This window comes from Bufo bufo, chromosome 9, assembly GCF_905171765.1.
Source record: "Bufo bufo chromosome 9, aBufBuf1.1, whole genome shotgun sequence".
NCBI classification, from domain to species: domain Eukaryota; kingdom Metazoa; phylum Chordata; class Amphibia; order Anura; family Bufonidae; genus Bufo; species Bufo bufo.
The window spans coordinates 25,942,333-25,958,565 of record NC_053397.1 but is presented as its reverse complement, the minus strand read 5'-3'; the positions used below and the strand labels follow the sequence as shown (position 1 = coordinate 25,958,565).

Here is a 16,233-nt window from a genome sequence, read left to right as displayed (position 1 = left end):
CTACACCCTACCCCCCTTTAAAAATTACTCAAACATTTCCTACAATGTCCTTTATACACCTGCTGTATCTATTTCTGGGAAAGCTGGGTGACAAACAATATGGCTGCAGTAACTTTTCCTATAGGGGCTCACCAAAAATAATTTGCCGAGTTATGCCTCTATATGTGTTGATTTGTCGTTCAGGAGTCGGGGAAAGCTGGGTGACAAGGCTGAACTCGAGGTAGGCATGTCCCATCCTGGGAGAAGCAGATCTGCTTTTGGGGAAGGAATGACCGCAGACGATAAAGTAATTTATCAATAACTTTATTGACACAAACACAGAAAACCCCCCCAGGTCGGACAGAGACGTTACTACAGACATAACCTGTTCATGGAATTGATCCACACTTGTGTATGTAGAAGGGGTTTATGTGTCTCCGAGCAGAGTAAACACTGGACATCAATACCCTGAGAAGAAGGCGTGAGGATTTCGGTTTGGAGCAGTTGTGGCCTATGGGACGTTACAAACAAGAGGAACTCGACTTACACCAAAAGAAAGGTTGTAAATCTGCAAGAAAAAAAAAAAAAAAAACACAGAAAAAGAAAATAAACCGAGCGGATCTCTGCGGTCTGTAATGTTTAAGATGGAGCACCTGGCGCGCAGTGCACACGGAGGGTTCTCGCCTCGCACTCCAGGTGCTCACAATAAAAACACTTCTCAATGCATCATACCGGTGAGATATGAGGATTGCACAAGATTACACGCTAAGGTTACAAATCCGCAGGACGCGGCTAATGCCTCACACCAGCTGTAAAGCACCACAGACTGTACATAAAGGGTCCCTCCTGCCCTATCAAAAATGCAATCATCAAGAATCATCTCTGCCCCTTAAGACCCTTTTAGGCCCATCAACGAGGAGGTCCTCCGTCCTATCTGCCACAGTGGAGAACCTCTACAAAGAGTTCAGGAGCACCAGGAGTCAGTGTCAGTCTTGGGTTCCTGGGGCCCACCAGAGCAAATTATTCTCAGGGCCCAGCCTTTTTTGTCCTTGACCTTTGGGGTCCACTACGGTATTGGAGCCTGGGCCCACCGGAGGATCCTCTGATGGGCCAGTCCAACCCTCACAGGGGTTACTTTGTAACCCATGGAAGGACCCACTGATTCCCCAAATCGCTTTCCATGGTAAAATGAGCTAATTGTGAAGAGGGGGTTTATTGGGGAACTCATGATTCACCGTATCATCAGGTGGCCCCCTAAAAAGGATCAAAGTTCCATTAATTTAAAAGGAAAACTCTAGGCAAACCTAATATACTGCGTTAGGCCTAGTGAACGGCTTGGCGGCCCGATCTACGGTGTGAAAAAAAGTGTACGCTCAGACTAGATGGCAATTTCCACATTGGTTTGTCCGCTGCAGATTTTGCCGCAATATCTGCAGCTATACCCATATGTGGACAGGTCCAGACTTTGTACCTGCAGCAAATCTACGGGTCAAGTCCACAATGGAAATACATAAAATTTGCACCGCAGTTCAGTCTCCGCAGTGAGATTTTGCATTTGTGGTGGAAAAATCTCTAACAAGCATCGGAATGTTTTTGGTTTGTTTGTTTTTTTTTTAAAAAAATCAAAATACACAGAACACATGCAACGAAAAGCTGCTCAATGCTAGAAGGTTCTGCAAGAAATGTGCCCTGTGTGAATTCACCCTTGGTTCTAGCAGCTTTTCATATGGTCTTTGTTGCCCCCCCCCAGATCTGATCAGGGGCGAGTAAACTACTGTGGGAACTGGTTACACAACTCCAGGTACAAATCCAAGAAGTGAAGAAGCTCCAGCACTAAATTCCTAGGTGCATTTACTGCATTAGCCCAGGCCATAAAACAGTTAAATCCTTCACACCCGGCCGACAGCACTTGACCATTATCATGGAACAGTGAAAGGTCGTTCAGTAGCCTCTTATCAGGACACAGACAAAATTGTTTCCACTTGAGACAGGAGAGGAACTGAAGATAAGATAGACAAATCTTCTCCAGTATTAGAGATTACAGCGAGTGGCGGGCGGGCAACACAATAGAAAGCTATGGCTTGTGCATGACTACACGGACACGTCTGGTCCAGATCTTCAAGCCCTGTGCAAGAAAATTGCCAGAATAATAATACCACCGTTACATAGTTGATACGGTTGAAAGACATAAGTCCATCAAGTTCAACCAAGGGATACTTGACGTTGCGACCTTAAATTTTATTCACTGGATTTACAGGACTCGCATAGACGGTCACAACATATGCCCCCTGCTTGCAGATTTTGCTATAAAATAGCGCTGTTTATTTCATCTGCCGCCCACCTTCTGCCATGATATAGGTGTTGTGTGGGGTACTGTTAGCAGGGTGACTCTGAAAGACGCCGACGGCAGCGCATGCGCAGGAACCTAGAGCCACCTGAACTAAATGAACTGCGTGGAGGCAGAGCGTCGCAAGCTCGTGAACATGCCAGACTCTTCCGAGGTCTGAAAAGCACGGCGGACTCCTAACGCTCATTTGCATACGACTCGTGACATGCTTTTAAAATAATGGCGATCAACTATCTTTCCTTTTGGCGACATTCAGAGAGGTTTGACCCTCTTTAAAGGCTAAGGCTACTTTCACACTTGCGTTGTTCATTCCAATATTGAGATCCGGCGGAGGATCTCAATACTGGAATTAAACGGATCAGTTTTGATTTTACACATGAGGATGCATCCGTTCCGTTAGGAGGTTGTGTGAAATAAAAAATAAAAAATGGAAAAAAAATTGAACCGTCATTAAATACATTCAAAGTCAATGGTTGACAGATCATATTTTTTTTTAGGCTCCTAAAAAAAAAAAAAAAAAAAAAAAAAAACGATCTGTCACCATTGACTTACAATGTTTTCAGTGCCGGATCCGTTTTTTTATGACCGGGCACAAAACCGCAGCTTGCAGAAATGCTGCAGGAACGGAAGAAATCCTGATGCATCAGGAACGGATCACTTTCCATTCAGAATGTACGAGGACTAAACGGAGATGTTTTTTTTCCCGGTATTAGATCCTCTGCCAGATCTCAGTACCAGAAACAACAACACCACAAGTGTGAAAGTAGGCTTAGAGACAAGAGGTGCCCCATTGTGGCCGGCAGCCGCTTATCACCATAGTACAAACAGAACATCTGGCGCATTCAGCCAAGTTCTACACCAGGCGTCCTCAAACTGCGGCCCTCCAGCTGTTGCAAAACTACAACTCCCAGCATGCCCAAACAGCCTACAGGTCTCAGCCTACAGCAGGGCATTGTGGGAGTTGTAGTTTTACAACAGCTGGAGAGCCGCAGTTTGAGGATGCCTGATCTACACGTTTAGCCATCGGGCAAGATCTACGTGTTGAGTATGGCCTCCTTTACTATAGGATTCTCCCTCTATCTTAATAGGCCACAGATATGGCGGACAGGTTCTCTACGATGTGATACATCCAACTAAAACTGTATATAGCATGGTACGTGGTACCTATATACTATGCAAATACGCACTTTGCAATCAATATGGCGATTGTTTCCACATACAAGAGCCTAAAGGCTCAAAAACGCTTTCCGCACACGCGAGGCGCTGCGTCCTACGGCAGGCGAGCCACATGTGAGAAGCATTAGAGGAAGGACGTTGTGGCAGATCTGCCTCCTGCCCATTGCTGAGAGCAGCTGAGGCCTCACTTCCCTTCGCTGAAAAGCAAATTCTCCATCACCGGAGCCGAAGACTATTTTGACAAGTGGAATTCACATGTGGTGGACAAAAGGCGCACATTTAGCCTGACCAGACCTGAGCGGCCTACAAATGGCTGATGGAAGCCCATCTGCATCCAGTAGGCGGACGCACCGCGTGACTAATAACCCGACAGTCCGGAGTCACTTCTTATGCGTTTGTAGATCTTACACATAGCAACTACGATTACGGGTCACGGACCAGAGGTTCTGTGGTGGTCAGGGTCAGTACAGAAGAACCAAGGCCTGCGGCTGTACCATGGTTGTACCAAACAGCTTTAGGGCAGATTCACCAACTTTTTCAGTGTTGTCTTTCAAAACGCGCCTTCCGCAGAAATGAGGACCATGGCTCAGTGTCTGTATCACGGTCACAATGTATGGACCTTTTGTGGGTCTAATGAGCCAAACTCAACAGAACCCTAGGCTCAGGGAAGTTTGGTTCCATAAATTGGCCATCAGTATGGGCATCATACGGGCACTAAAACGTGACCACATTCTGGCAGCCTGAAATCGCCCTTAGGTCTCATGCACATGACCAGATATTTGATCCGTGTGGTAGTCATGTTTTTTGCGGAGAGCGCACTGACCCATTCATTTCTATGGGGTCGTGTACACATCCAAATTTTTTTCTGGATCCGCGTGGCTGTTCTGCAAATTATAGAGCAGGTCCTCTTCTGGTCCATATCAAGGACAAGAATAGCCCTTTCTATTGACGGGAATGAAAAAAAATAAAAAAGTATATAAAATACACATGGAAGGCATATTGTGGACCAAAATATGGACACGGCCATGTATAGGAGGCCTAAATGTTACGGACAGTCTTGTCAAAGGTGGGAGGGAGAGAGTCCCTCAAAAAACAAAACACTGAGACCGACAACTGTTCAGCCATCAGTTATTCACCCTGACACCTCTAAAACCATGTATGTTATTTTAATGGAGGAGGAGGAGGAGAGGTCAATGGCTGCAGACCCTGGAGAACTCTGAAGGCACCAAAAACCTTAGACTCACTGGTCATACATGTTAGATGTTTGGACTCATGCACATGAAGGTATTTTGCTTCCGTGTCAGATATTTTTGCAGCCCCATGCTCTTCAATGGGGCCGCAAAAAAACTGAAATGACTCCGTGTGCATTCTGTTTCCATAAGTCCTTTCCGCAAAAAAATAAATAAAAAAATTGAACATGTCCTATTATTGTCTGCATTACGGACAAGGATAGGACGGTTCTATTAAGGGGCAGCTGTTGCGTTCCGCAAAATACAGAATGCACACGGGACATCATCCATATTTTTTGCGGATCTGTATTTTGCGGACGGCAAAATAGATGCAGTCGTGCGCATGAGCCCTTAGTCCAACATTCACCTGGCTGACCGCCGTTTCTCCAGTTCCCACATACACATAGGGGAGAGGGGAGTAAGCTACAGCTGGCAGACATCTATAATGAAATCCAGCCGCCAGATCCTTCTTCCCCTCCCCCCTCGCATCTTCTGTCAGTGGAAAGTTGGGATCCCCCCATACAATCTCTTGAGATTGGCGAGTTCAACCGACATTAAGAAGGGGTTGCCAGCCTTTACTAAGTAATGGGCTATCCTCAGGATACGCGATCACTAGCTGATCAGCTGGAGTCCAAACACCCCACCGATCAGCTATTCGGGTGCAGCTCCGCTTCAATCGGAGCAGGCCTTATGAACGACCTCCCGCCACTACAAGGTTGACGGAGCTGTGTAGTTCCAGCGTCGGGGCTACACCCAAACACCTGACTGGCTGTGGTTTCGGGGTGCCTGACCCCCCCCCCCCCCGATGATCAGCTACTGATGGCCTTTTCAGAGGATAGCCTTTTACTTGGCGAAGGCAGGACTACCCCTTTAATGTGTATGGCCAAAATCATCTGCCAACAAATGTCTAAGGCTACTTCCACACTGGCGTTTCTGGGTTCGCTTGCGAGATCCGTTTCAGGGCTCCTCACAAGCGGCCCAAAACGGATCAGTTCAGCCCCAATGCAATCTGAATGGATAAGGATCCGTTCAGAATGCATCAATTTGGCTGAGTTTGGTCGCCGATGCGTTTTTTTTTTTTTAGACGGTCACTAAAACACAGCTTGCAGCGTTTTGGTGACCGTCTGACTATGCGGAGCCAAACGGATCCGTCTAGACTTACAGTGTAAGTCAATGGGGACGGATCCGTTTTTCACTAACACAAAATGGTGCAATTGAAAACTGATCCGTCCCCCCATTGACTTTCAATGTGTCAAGACGGATCCGTTTTTGACACTTTTTTTTTTTTTATAAATAATGCAAACGGATCCGTTATTAACGGATACAAGCGTTTGCATTATCGGTGCGGATCCGTCTGTGCAGATACAAGACGGATCCGCACAAAACGAGGAGTGTGAAAGTGGCCTAATGTGGATGGGGAGGAATGTTCAATATGAAATAATCCGATTCCTTGCTAACTGAATATTAGATGACATTTTCCACTTTCTAACACATAAAAACAAATTTTTTAATTTTTTTTATTATAATCAGAATATTCATAAAAAAATAAAAAATACTAACAAAAAACAAAGATAAAGAACCGTTTCTGAGCCCCATTAGAATAATTTCCTACTGATCCATCTAGAAATATTTTGTTTAATAATTATATATATATATATATATATATATATAAAATCTTAATTACTATTTATCTAATGACCCAATTTTGACTCTTTTTGTGTCTCCCCTCACCTCCCCCCCATCTGTGCCTGGAACCTACATTTAGACAAGGTCACCAGAGGAAAAGCTATAATTAATTTTTTAGTAGGCCCCGAGGCAGAATATCCTTATTTTCACACTTCTCTCTGCGCCGCTGTCATTTTTCCACAGAGCATCGTTATTACTACCAGCACTTGTGAAGAGGCGGCCAGATTTTAATGGAAAGAAAGCCGACGTGACGCGTAGTTAAACACATTGCATATTTACACGCGCTCTTCTCAGCCGCCTGTCATTTTCCGACCTGCTCTTGGGGAGGGGTCTTTAAAAGATGGAAAGGGTCTAATGATTGAGATTATTTTTCAAAAATAAACAAACAAACATTCTCACATTACTAGATATTACTGAACCTATTTTAAAGTGCCCCCCCCCCAAAAAAAAATTCAATAAAAATGAAATTCAAAAATTCCCCAGTAAATATGAATTTTCCAGGTTCTCTTCTTCCATCAGGAATTATATTGTTATAAAGTAACGTGACAACTAATAGGACTGTTATTTCAAAAGCCAAGGAGGTCGTCAACGAGCTTTCCTAGACTCCCGGAGTTGCAAATGTGGCCACGAAGGGCTCCCGCATACGGCCATAGCTTCAGTCCGCATCCGATCCGTGTTTTTTGCAGATTGGATGCGGACCCATTTATCTCAATGGGGGGCGCAAAAGATGCTGTCTGCACACCTGTGTGCCGCCTGCATCCGCAAGTCCATTGGGGCAGATTTTTTGGTGCACAGCATGGCCTCGCGACCTATAGGAGACCTGGAAACGGCCGAGTAATGATTTTTATGGGGGTCTGGGAAAGTGGAATTGATCGAGACCGCTGCCCATCTGCATAGGTTATAGTCACAAGGCAGAGGCCGGCACCATAGAAAACCAGCAGGTAAATACAGGTGACTGCTGCCGTCTTCTGCCACCTCCAGGGATGGACAGATGTGCACAAAATCATTTACAGATGAGCAAACACGTCAAACAATACAAAGCGCTAATTCTGTGTGTCAATAGTGCTCCGCTGGAGCAGCCATAAAAGAGACGGATTTAGCGATTCCTTATCATTGTGCCAATAATACACTGCTGTGCTCCGCCAATACAGCGCCTCACGTTAAACCTGTATCTGGCGGTCTTAGGCCCCTTTCACATGAGCGTGACGGATTAGGTCTGAATGCGTTCAGTGAAACTCGCGCTATTTTGCAAGCAAGTTCAGTCAGTTTTTTCCGCGCGGGTGCAATGCGTTTTTCACGCGCGTGATAAAAAAACTGAAGGTTTCCAAATAACATCTCTTAGCAACTATCAGTGAAAAACGCATTGCACCCGCACTTGCTTCCGGATGCAATGCGTTTTTCACGCAGCCCCATTCACTTCTATGGGGCCAGGGGCTGCGTGAAAAACGCAGAATATAGAACATGCTGCGATTTTCACGGAACGCAGAATTGATGCGGGAAAAACAACGCTCATGTACACAGACCCGTTGAAATGAATTGGTCAGGATTCAGTGCGGGTGCAATGCGTTCACGTCACGCATTAAACTCACTCGTGTGAAAGGGGCCTTATAAGAAAAGCCTGCAAATGCTCGCATAACAGTTCAGAGTGAAAACACTAGGCTCGGTGGGTAAGGGCACCGGATTTAATGTCTATATAATCAGTCACTGAATATCTTGGCCACAGACATCTGATCAGAGCAGCGGTGAGGTCTGCCCGTGTGCCGCCCGGGCCGCCTATTGGGGACCGCAAACGGTGGTTCCCCAATGCCTGGGCATCGTCTGTGTGTCCTGCGCTGATGGATGCAGACGTTCTATTTTTTTGCGGCGCGGAGGCACAGACCGAAATGCCACGGAAGCACTCTGCAGCTTTCCACTCCGTATCTTCTGGATTGCAGAACCATTCAAGTGAACAGGTCCGCATACGACCGATGCCCATATATTAAGGACCACAATACGGGCACGGCCGGCACACATTCATGTGCATGAGCCCTAAAGAGATAAGTGGCTTCTCGACTCGTCAGGTGCCGCTTATCTCCGCCACCTACAGAAAAAGCAAGTGCTTTTCATGATCCAAAAAGGCATGTGGGTGGTGAAGTTAGGATGTTTCTGCCCGGCTTAGGGCACAGAACCAGATGGCGGTTCATGGACCTCACTGTGTATTTGTGATATGGACCATATTGCACTCTGCAGATTGACACGTGAAGCCACCAGGGGGCGCTATAATCTAACCTAGAAGAAGTCACGCTGTGCAACAGCGCCCCTCTGGTCATATGGACAAACTGCCCCCCAATTTTGATCTGAGGCTGGTACCACTTTCTGGAATCTGTACCTGTTGGTAATGACACGTCATACAGTACAGGCAGAACATAGGGTAGTTATGAATGACTTATCCACTAACCTAATGGTACAAAAAAATAAATAAAAAATATATAAAAAAAAATTCATGGCTGCGAGAAGCAAAAACTACCTATGAATTCAGCAGAAATACCTCCGAATGGATTTTGCCCATAACCCCACATAAAAAAGAGGTAAAAGACCAGAAGATGTTGTAATTTACGTATTTCAGAATAAAATGTGTCCTTGCAAAAAAAAAAAAAGTCAAAATTGTATAAAAATTGTAATATTGAAATGCATAAAATGTATAAAAATATAAAATAAAATGACAGCATATAAAAAAAAATAAAAAAATAAAAAAATTAAAAAGTACCGGTATTTTTTATTTTTTTGCCCAATCTACGGGATGGATGTTCTGGGCGACAATAATATTCAGCCGATTGGAAGCATGTGTATTGTGGTGAGCGGACGCCCGCTTTTAAAAACCCACTAAACCATCTAATTACAGTCAGGTTGGGATCGTTCGGGAGATGATACAAGAGTTATAATAAAGAAACCACAAGAAGCCATTAAAAAAAATGTCAGGAGGGGTTCACCGCGGACTAAATGGAATTAATGGTGGCGGGGGGGGGGGGGGGGGAAGGGGGGGGGAAACCAAGAAAGTTTTGAAGAACCAAACAAATTACATTGTGAGATTGTTCTGAAAAAAAAAAAAAAACTTTATTAGGGCTCACGCACATATTTTCTTTCCGTGTCCGTTCTGTTTTTTTTTTTTGAGGATTGTATACGGAACCATTCATCTCATCTCAATGGGTCCGCAAAAAAAACAAAAAAAACGGAAGTTACTCCATGTACATTCCGTTTCACCAAAAAATAGAACATGTCCTATTATTGTCCGCATTACGGACAAGGATAGTTCTGTTCTATTAGGGGCCAGCTGTTCTGCGGACCGCAAAATACATACGGTCGTGTGCATGAGGCCTTTTTCTGACCAAAACTCTACCAATTAATGGTTAACCTTTAGAATAGAAAGCACGCCGCAGCGCCATATCCGTTTTGTGGCACCTACCAATGGCACTTGAAAAAGACCCCAATAACTTACAACAGGTTTCATCATTTTCCCGGTTTCTTCCCACCTCATGTGATGGAATCTGCGATGAAGCTGCGACGTAGATGTGAACAGTGCCTTACTTTACAGGATCTGTGCCGGGATCTGGTGCTGGACCCTTCACATGGCCAGACCCTTACAGATGCACCCCTCTGACTTCGAGCTTATTCACACAAACGTAATGGCTCCGCGCCCGTGCTGCGGTCCGCAATGCACGGGCACCGACCGTGGGGCAGTCGCACGCGGATCGCAGACCCATTCCACTCCATAGTGCTTCCGTTCCATACCGCATCTGCGGATTTGCGGACTCATTCAAGTGAACGGGTCCGCATCCGCGTTGCGGAAAGCACGCGGCTGGCGACCCGTGTATTGCGGAAACGCCGTAGGCGGCCTGCAGCGCGGAGTCCTTAACTTACGTGTGGACAAGCCCATACAAGAAGGGGGTCCACCCTGATTCTCTCAAGGTTTCCGTCCCTTGGACGATACAGTGATGCATCATGGAGCGGCCATATTCTGATAGAAGCAGATGACTCAGTGACATCTCCGGTATTTTTTCCATTCTAGGGGGACATGCCCTTTAAAGCATAACCCATTCTGGATCATGAGGCCACATGAGTCAGCCGACTGCTTGGAAAAGTTATAAATGGTGAAATTCAGAGCCAAGAATAATTTAGTTCACGACCCTCTGAACTGTAAGACGTCCTCACCTACTGTACGCGGCGCAGTCAATCATCGACTACCGCTCAATGCTACTAATAGTCCATTGGTTTCTATAGGAGAGTTAAAGGGTTACGACCTTTCCGAGGAATTGGAACAGATTTACATTACAGTATTCCCAAGCAGGCCTCATGGCCGCTCGCTTTATGATTTCCACCTGTTAATTTGCTCTTTTATCACAAGGAATGATCAAAGCGCACATAAAACTACCTCGGTTCAACATATGTTTAAACCCAGCGCAGACTGGATTGTGGGGGGGGGTGAGGAAAAATTCATGGTGGGAAAAAGCAAGTTTGTGACGAAAAACTCTTAGATATCTAGCATATTTTTTTTCTTTTTACATCACTGTGGTCATTTTTGGTAAACTCGCAGCCTCATTGACTTTCACACATTCAGACTTTTCTTCTACTTTACATTCAGACTTTTTCTGGCATCTTTCTGCACTTTTGTGCTATTTTGCACCTGTGCTTTTTGGGGGTTTTGATTTTTTTTTGCAGTAAAAATGCCAGCGCCAGATGTTCGCTGTAGGTCTAAGGAAAACATGAATCGCAGGCCACACAAGCTTGGTTTATTTTTGCCACTGCCGTTTTTGTTAATTGGGTGGCTTTTTTCCCCCTCTTTTTTTTTTTTTTAGAAAATGTAGCATTTAGTAGCTATTGGTGTTTTTACATCACTTTCTCTATAGAGGAAAAATTGCATTAAAAAACACCAGTAGGCAAACACACAGTTTGCAAAAAAAAAAAAGACCCCAAAAACGTAGTAAAAAAACTGCCAAAAAAAAACAACCAACATGCTGTTTTCAGGCAATATTAAGTGGTAAAAAAAATACCAACGGAAATCGATGTGTGTAAGGACCCTAAAGGACAATCTGTTAGTGAGAACTTTTTTTTTTTTTGGTATAAAAATTCATTAGTGTTTATAACCAAATCATGAAATAGAAAAAACTAAAAACTTTTCACCTCCAGTTCTGACAGTAAAACTGGTTCTGGGCCATTGACCTTCCCATACAATTCCTTAAAACATATCACACACCAAATCATTTAGAATCTCAGAATGGAAAAACCCATTAGTGAATACGGTAATCTATAATCTGCCCAATACTACAATCCTCATCATACTCCACAATCACTTTCTGCTGGAGGGAGACCATTTTCACCAGCAGACGCCCAGAGGGACTTGTTGCACTTATTACAACTAGGGTCACAAATAGCTTCTTTTTTTTTTTTTTTGACGGTGGGCTTTTTTCGTAGCCTTTTTTTTCTGGTTTGTTTTTTTTCCTCCAGCCAGATATTATATTACATCCTATATACAAAGTGATTTTGCATGGTGTTTGAGCCTACCTATTATGTTTAAAAAAAAAAACATGACACGCCAAGCATGGTATATTTCTGACACTTTCCCATAGTAGGCGTCTCAACAGAACTTTCAAAAGCCATAAAAATACATGTTTAGGGCTCAAGCACATGACCGTATTTTGCAGTCCACAAAAAAAAAATATATATATACGGATGACATCCGTGTCCATTCCGTATTTTGTGGAACAGTCCTATCCTTGTCCGTAATGTGGACAATAATAGGACACGCACATGAAGTAACTTCCGTTTTTTTTTGTGGACCCATTGAAATGAACGGTACCGCATATGGTCCACTAAAAAAAAATAATAATAATAATATGGAACAGACACGGAAAGAAAATACGTTCGTGTGCATGAGCCCTTAAAGTGTGATTAAAAAAGGATGCAAAAAAAAAAACATTTAAAAAGATAAATGGCTTTTTAAGAAGCAAAAAAAAAAAAAAAAAAACACATGTGAAGGAAGTTTTTTGGATGCAGTTTGTGAAGCCAATGTCAGAAGTGGATTCTAAAGGGAGGGGATTATATAGGAAAGATTGTACGTCGCTCTAGGTTTCAAAAACTTTACAGAATGACTGGTGTGAATACACCCTCAAGCCAGCGGACCGCCACCAACAGGTTATTCAATCCCCAGTCTCAATATAAAAAGTTATAGATTTGGGGGAAATTGAAAGAAATTAAAGAATATATTTTAGAAAACAATACAAATAAACAAATGGACATAATATTTACACACTGTGCAAACATTATATAATGTAGCACCAATCTGTCCATAAACTGAAGCTCTCACACCAGGCCTCGTCTTAGGCTACTTTCACACTGGCGTTTTTTACCGGATCCGGCAGGGCTCAGCAAAAAACGCTTCAGTTGCTGATAATACAACCGTCTGCATCCGTTATGAACGGATCCGGTTGCATTATCTGTAACATGGCCAAGACGGATCCGTCATGAACTCCACTGAAAGTCAATGAGGGACGGATCCGTTTTCTATTGCGTCAGAGAAAACGGATCCGTCTTGCTCCGCATCCCAGGACGGAAAGCAAACTACAACATGTTGCGGTCTGCTCTCCGGTATGGGAACGCAACGCATTTTGGAGCATTCTGTTCAGTTTTGTCCCCACTGACAATGAATGGGGATAAACCTGAAGCTTTTTCTTCCGGTATTGAGCCCCTATGACGGATCTCAATACCGGAAAACTAAAACGCTAGTGTGAAAGTAGCCAAGAAACTCTGAACTTTTGTAAACCGTTTAAAATTCATAGAAGTTAAAAAAAAAATCCCAATTAGTTGCCAATCCCGTATATATTACGGTATATGCTGCTGCATTTTATAAGGTTTCATAACAAATTCTGCAATTTTTAATGCAAAATTTGTCTTTGCTCGCAGCACAAAAAAAATAAAAAATACAACTTTCGAATAAAATGTATAATCATAGTCGTCCAAAACCCACAACAACAGAAGCTCCTTCACTTTAATAATAGATGCTATGCAGACGGCAACCATAAAATCATATTAGCAATAATTCATCCTAATTTGCATCATGTGTTTTCCCAAGATGTAAAATCCAACCTGAAAACACGGATTATATTACGGTGAGATTTTAGAAGTACACAAAGGATTGCTTGGCAGCGCTCCCAACTCTGCGCACACCTGGCGCAGGAGCAGTAATAATAATCATAATGGAAATATTACAACAATGTATACACCAGGGCCCCCCCCCCCCCCCCATCTGTATACAGTAGACACAAATCACAGACACAGAATCACTTTGCAGGGATATTTGCTTTCTAGGACATATTAACTAGTGATCTCGAACTTGTGGACCTCCGAGAAATGGCAAACTGCACATTCCAGCATGCCACTCTAAGTCGCAGGCCTACGGGAGTTGCAAGACTACAACTTCCAGCATGCCCCTCCACCTCGAGAGCCTAACGGATTTGCAAAACTACAACTGCCAGCATACCCGTCCACCACATGGACCTATGGCAGTTCCAAAATTACAACTTCCAGCATGCCATTTCATCCTCTTGGCCTACGGGAATTGCAAAACTACAATACCCAGCATGCCCTCTATCCCGTTGCCTGCAGGAATTCCGAGACTACAATTTCTAGCATGTCCCCTTTCAGTTGGCCTACTAAGGTTCCAAAACTACAACTTACAGCATGCCCTTCCACCCAGGGGGGGCTACAACGGTTGCAAAACTACAATTTCTAGCATGCCCTTCCACCCCGTGAGCCTAACGGAGTTGCAAGACTAAAACTGCCAACATGCCCTTCCACCACATGGACCTATGGCAGTTGCCGAACTACAACTTACAGCATGCCCTTCCACTTTGTGGGCCTAAGGCCGTTCCAAAACTACCACTTCCAGCATGCCATTTTTTATCCTGTTGGCCTACAGGAGTTGCAAAACTACAATACCCAGCATGCCCTTCCATCTCATTGCCTGCAGGAATTCCGAGACTACAATTTCTAACATGTCCCCTTCCAGTTGGCCTACGAAGGTTCCAAAACTACAACTGCCAGCATGCCCTTCCCATCCTCAGGACCTCCGGGAGTTGCAAAGCTACATCTCCCAGCATGCCTTCACCCGGCAGGGCATGCTGGAGGTTATAGTTTTTCATCATGCGGTGAGCTATAGGTCAGAGAAGGCTGGGACAGACGCGAGAAGTTAAAGTACAGAACATGCACAGTAAAATTCCTTTAATCTGTCATTCCATTCTGGCAATCCAGCACTGAACAGCAAAAAAAAAAAAAAAATATAAAAAAAAATGTATATATCATTTTATAAAAAAACACTCAGTTCCTCCAGTTTCTTACTTTGCCTCATCTGACAAAACCAGCACTTGCCAATGGCGGATTAAAGGAATTTCACTAGATATTAGTTATGCACATGGGACACATGTTGCTGAGGGTCAGGAGAAGTTGGCAGCACTTACAGGTGGGTTGCCCATGCTGGGATGTCAGGGGGCACCTCGGTCAGCCCCAGGTTGCTGCAATCTACCATATTCCCAGTGCAGGTGCACTTGGTGGGACAGGGGGTCCTGGAAGCCAGGCAACAACCCAAAATAAGAAGAAGGAGGCTGAGATCCAGGAGGAGACTCCTTCCTGCCCGGGGCTGCATCTTATAATCCGCGCTGTAGCTCTGAAAGCCGCTAATAAAAAGGACTGATTGCTGCTAATGAGCGGCGGCGGCTGCTGCTGACGGGTTACACTGGGGCGATCACTGATCCTTCCATGCCCGGGGTCCTCGGAGGGAGAGCAGCAGATGAAGGGGCGATCATCGGGGAAAGTGAAGCCAGCAGCTGCCGTGCGATCCTTCTATGTCCAGCAGGATAGGGATCCCGATCGTTACAGCTCCAGGCGACCACTCACAGGGGGCAGCGCGATCCCGGAGCGCAGCTCTCACTCCCGCTGCAGATTCCCCCGCAGACAGCTCTGCTCTGCTCCCCTGCCCGGACCGCCTGGCTTCAATTCGCCAAGTATCCTGCGCTCTGATTGGCTCTCGCAGACAGTAAGTCATTGGCGGCTGTACCGAGGCTTCTGATTGGTCGGCGACATGCCCCTTTCTCACCCTCATTCCTTCTCCTACACTTGTAACTTTTGCAACTTTTGATTTTGTTGCGGAGACGGCAGCGCGTCCGTTAATGACAATAGCAGGGCGCCGAGGGGATTGTTCGTTGGTGGTCCCTCCAAATGACTGCAAAAGGAAAAAAAATCCGGCAGTGGCCGGTGCAACCAATCAGATGGCTGCTCTCCTTTTTTCTCAGGCGTTTTGAAAATCAAAGCGGTATCCTGATTGGTGGAGGCGTGACAGTCAGCTCTCATGTCTCAGAGGATGGTTGCTATGGGCAACGCCTCGTTGCAACTAACCCTGGATATCAATGCTTTCTTGACCACAAAGCTCATGAAAAATGAAAGCCAGAATCTATTTCCACCAATCAGCTCAGGCATACATTCTTCAGAATGCTATAGGCAACATGTTCACTAAGCCGATCACTGATTATTCCTCAGGGAAAAAAATGGTGTCATCTGGTTGCTATGGGCAACCGTTCTACCCTTCCCCCTCCTTTTTCCACTACATGCGTATTTGGCCTCATACACACAGTCGTTGTTTTGGTTCCGCATCCGAGCTGCAGTTTTGGCGGCTCGGATGCGGACCCATTCACTTCAATGGGGCCGCAAAAGATGCGGACAGCACTCCGTGTGCTGTCCGCATCCGTTGCTCCGTTACGTAGCCCTGCAAAAAAAATATAACGTCCTATT

The 16,233-nt window shown here is 44.8% G+C and overlaps 1 protein-coding gene across 2 annotated transcripts in view; it reads right to left on the bottom strand.

The window, feature by feature from the left end:
- LRIG1 (leucine rich repeats and immunoglobulin like domains 1) overlaps window positions 1-15,422 on the bottom strand; it is an 89,182-nt gene extending 73,760 nt beyond the window's left edge. For both annotated transcript variants that reach the window (XM_040407604.1, XM_040407606.1), the window contains exon 1: window positions 14,907-15,422. In XM_040407604.1, coding sequence (XP_040263538.1) covers window positions 14,907-15,091 — 185 coding nt within the window. In that variant the 5' untranslated portion in view covers window positions 15,092-15,422. The remainder of the gene's footprint in view (window positions 1-14,906) is intronic.
- Between the last annotated feature and the right edge of the window lie 811 nt (window positions 15,423-16,233).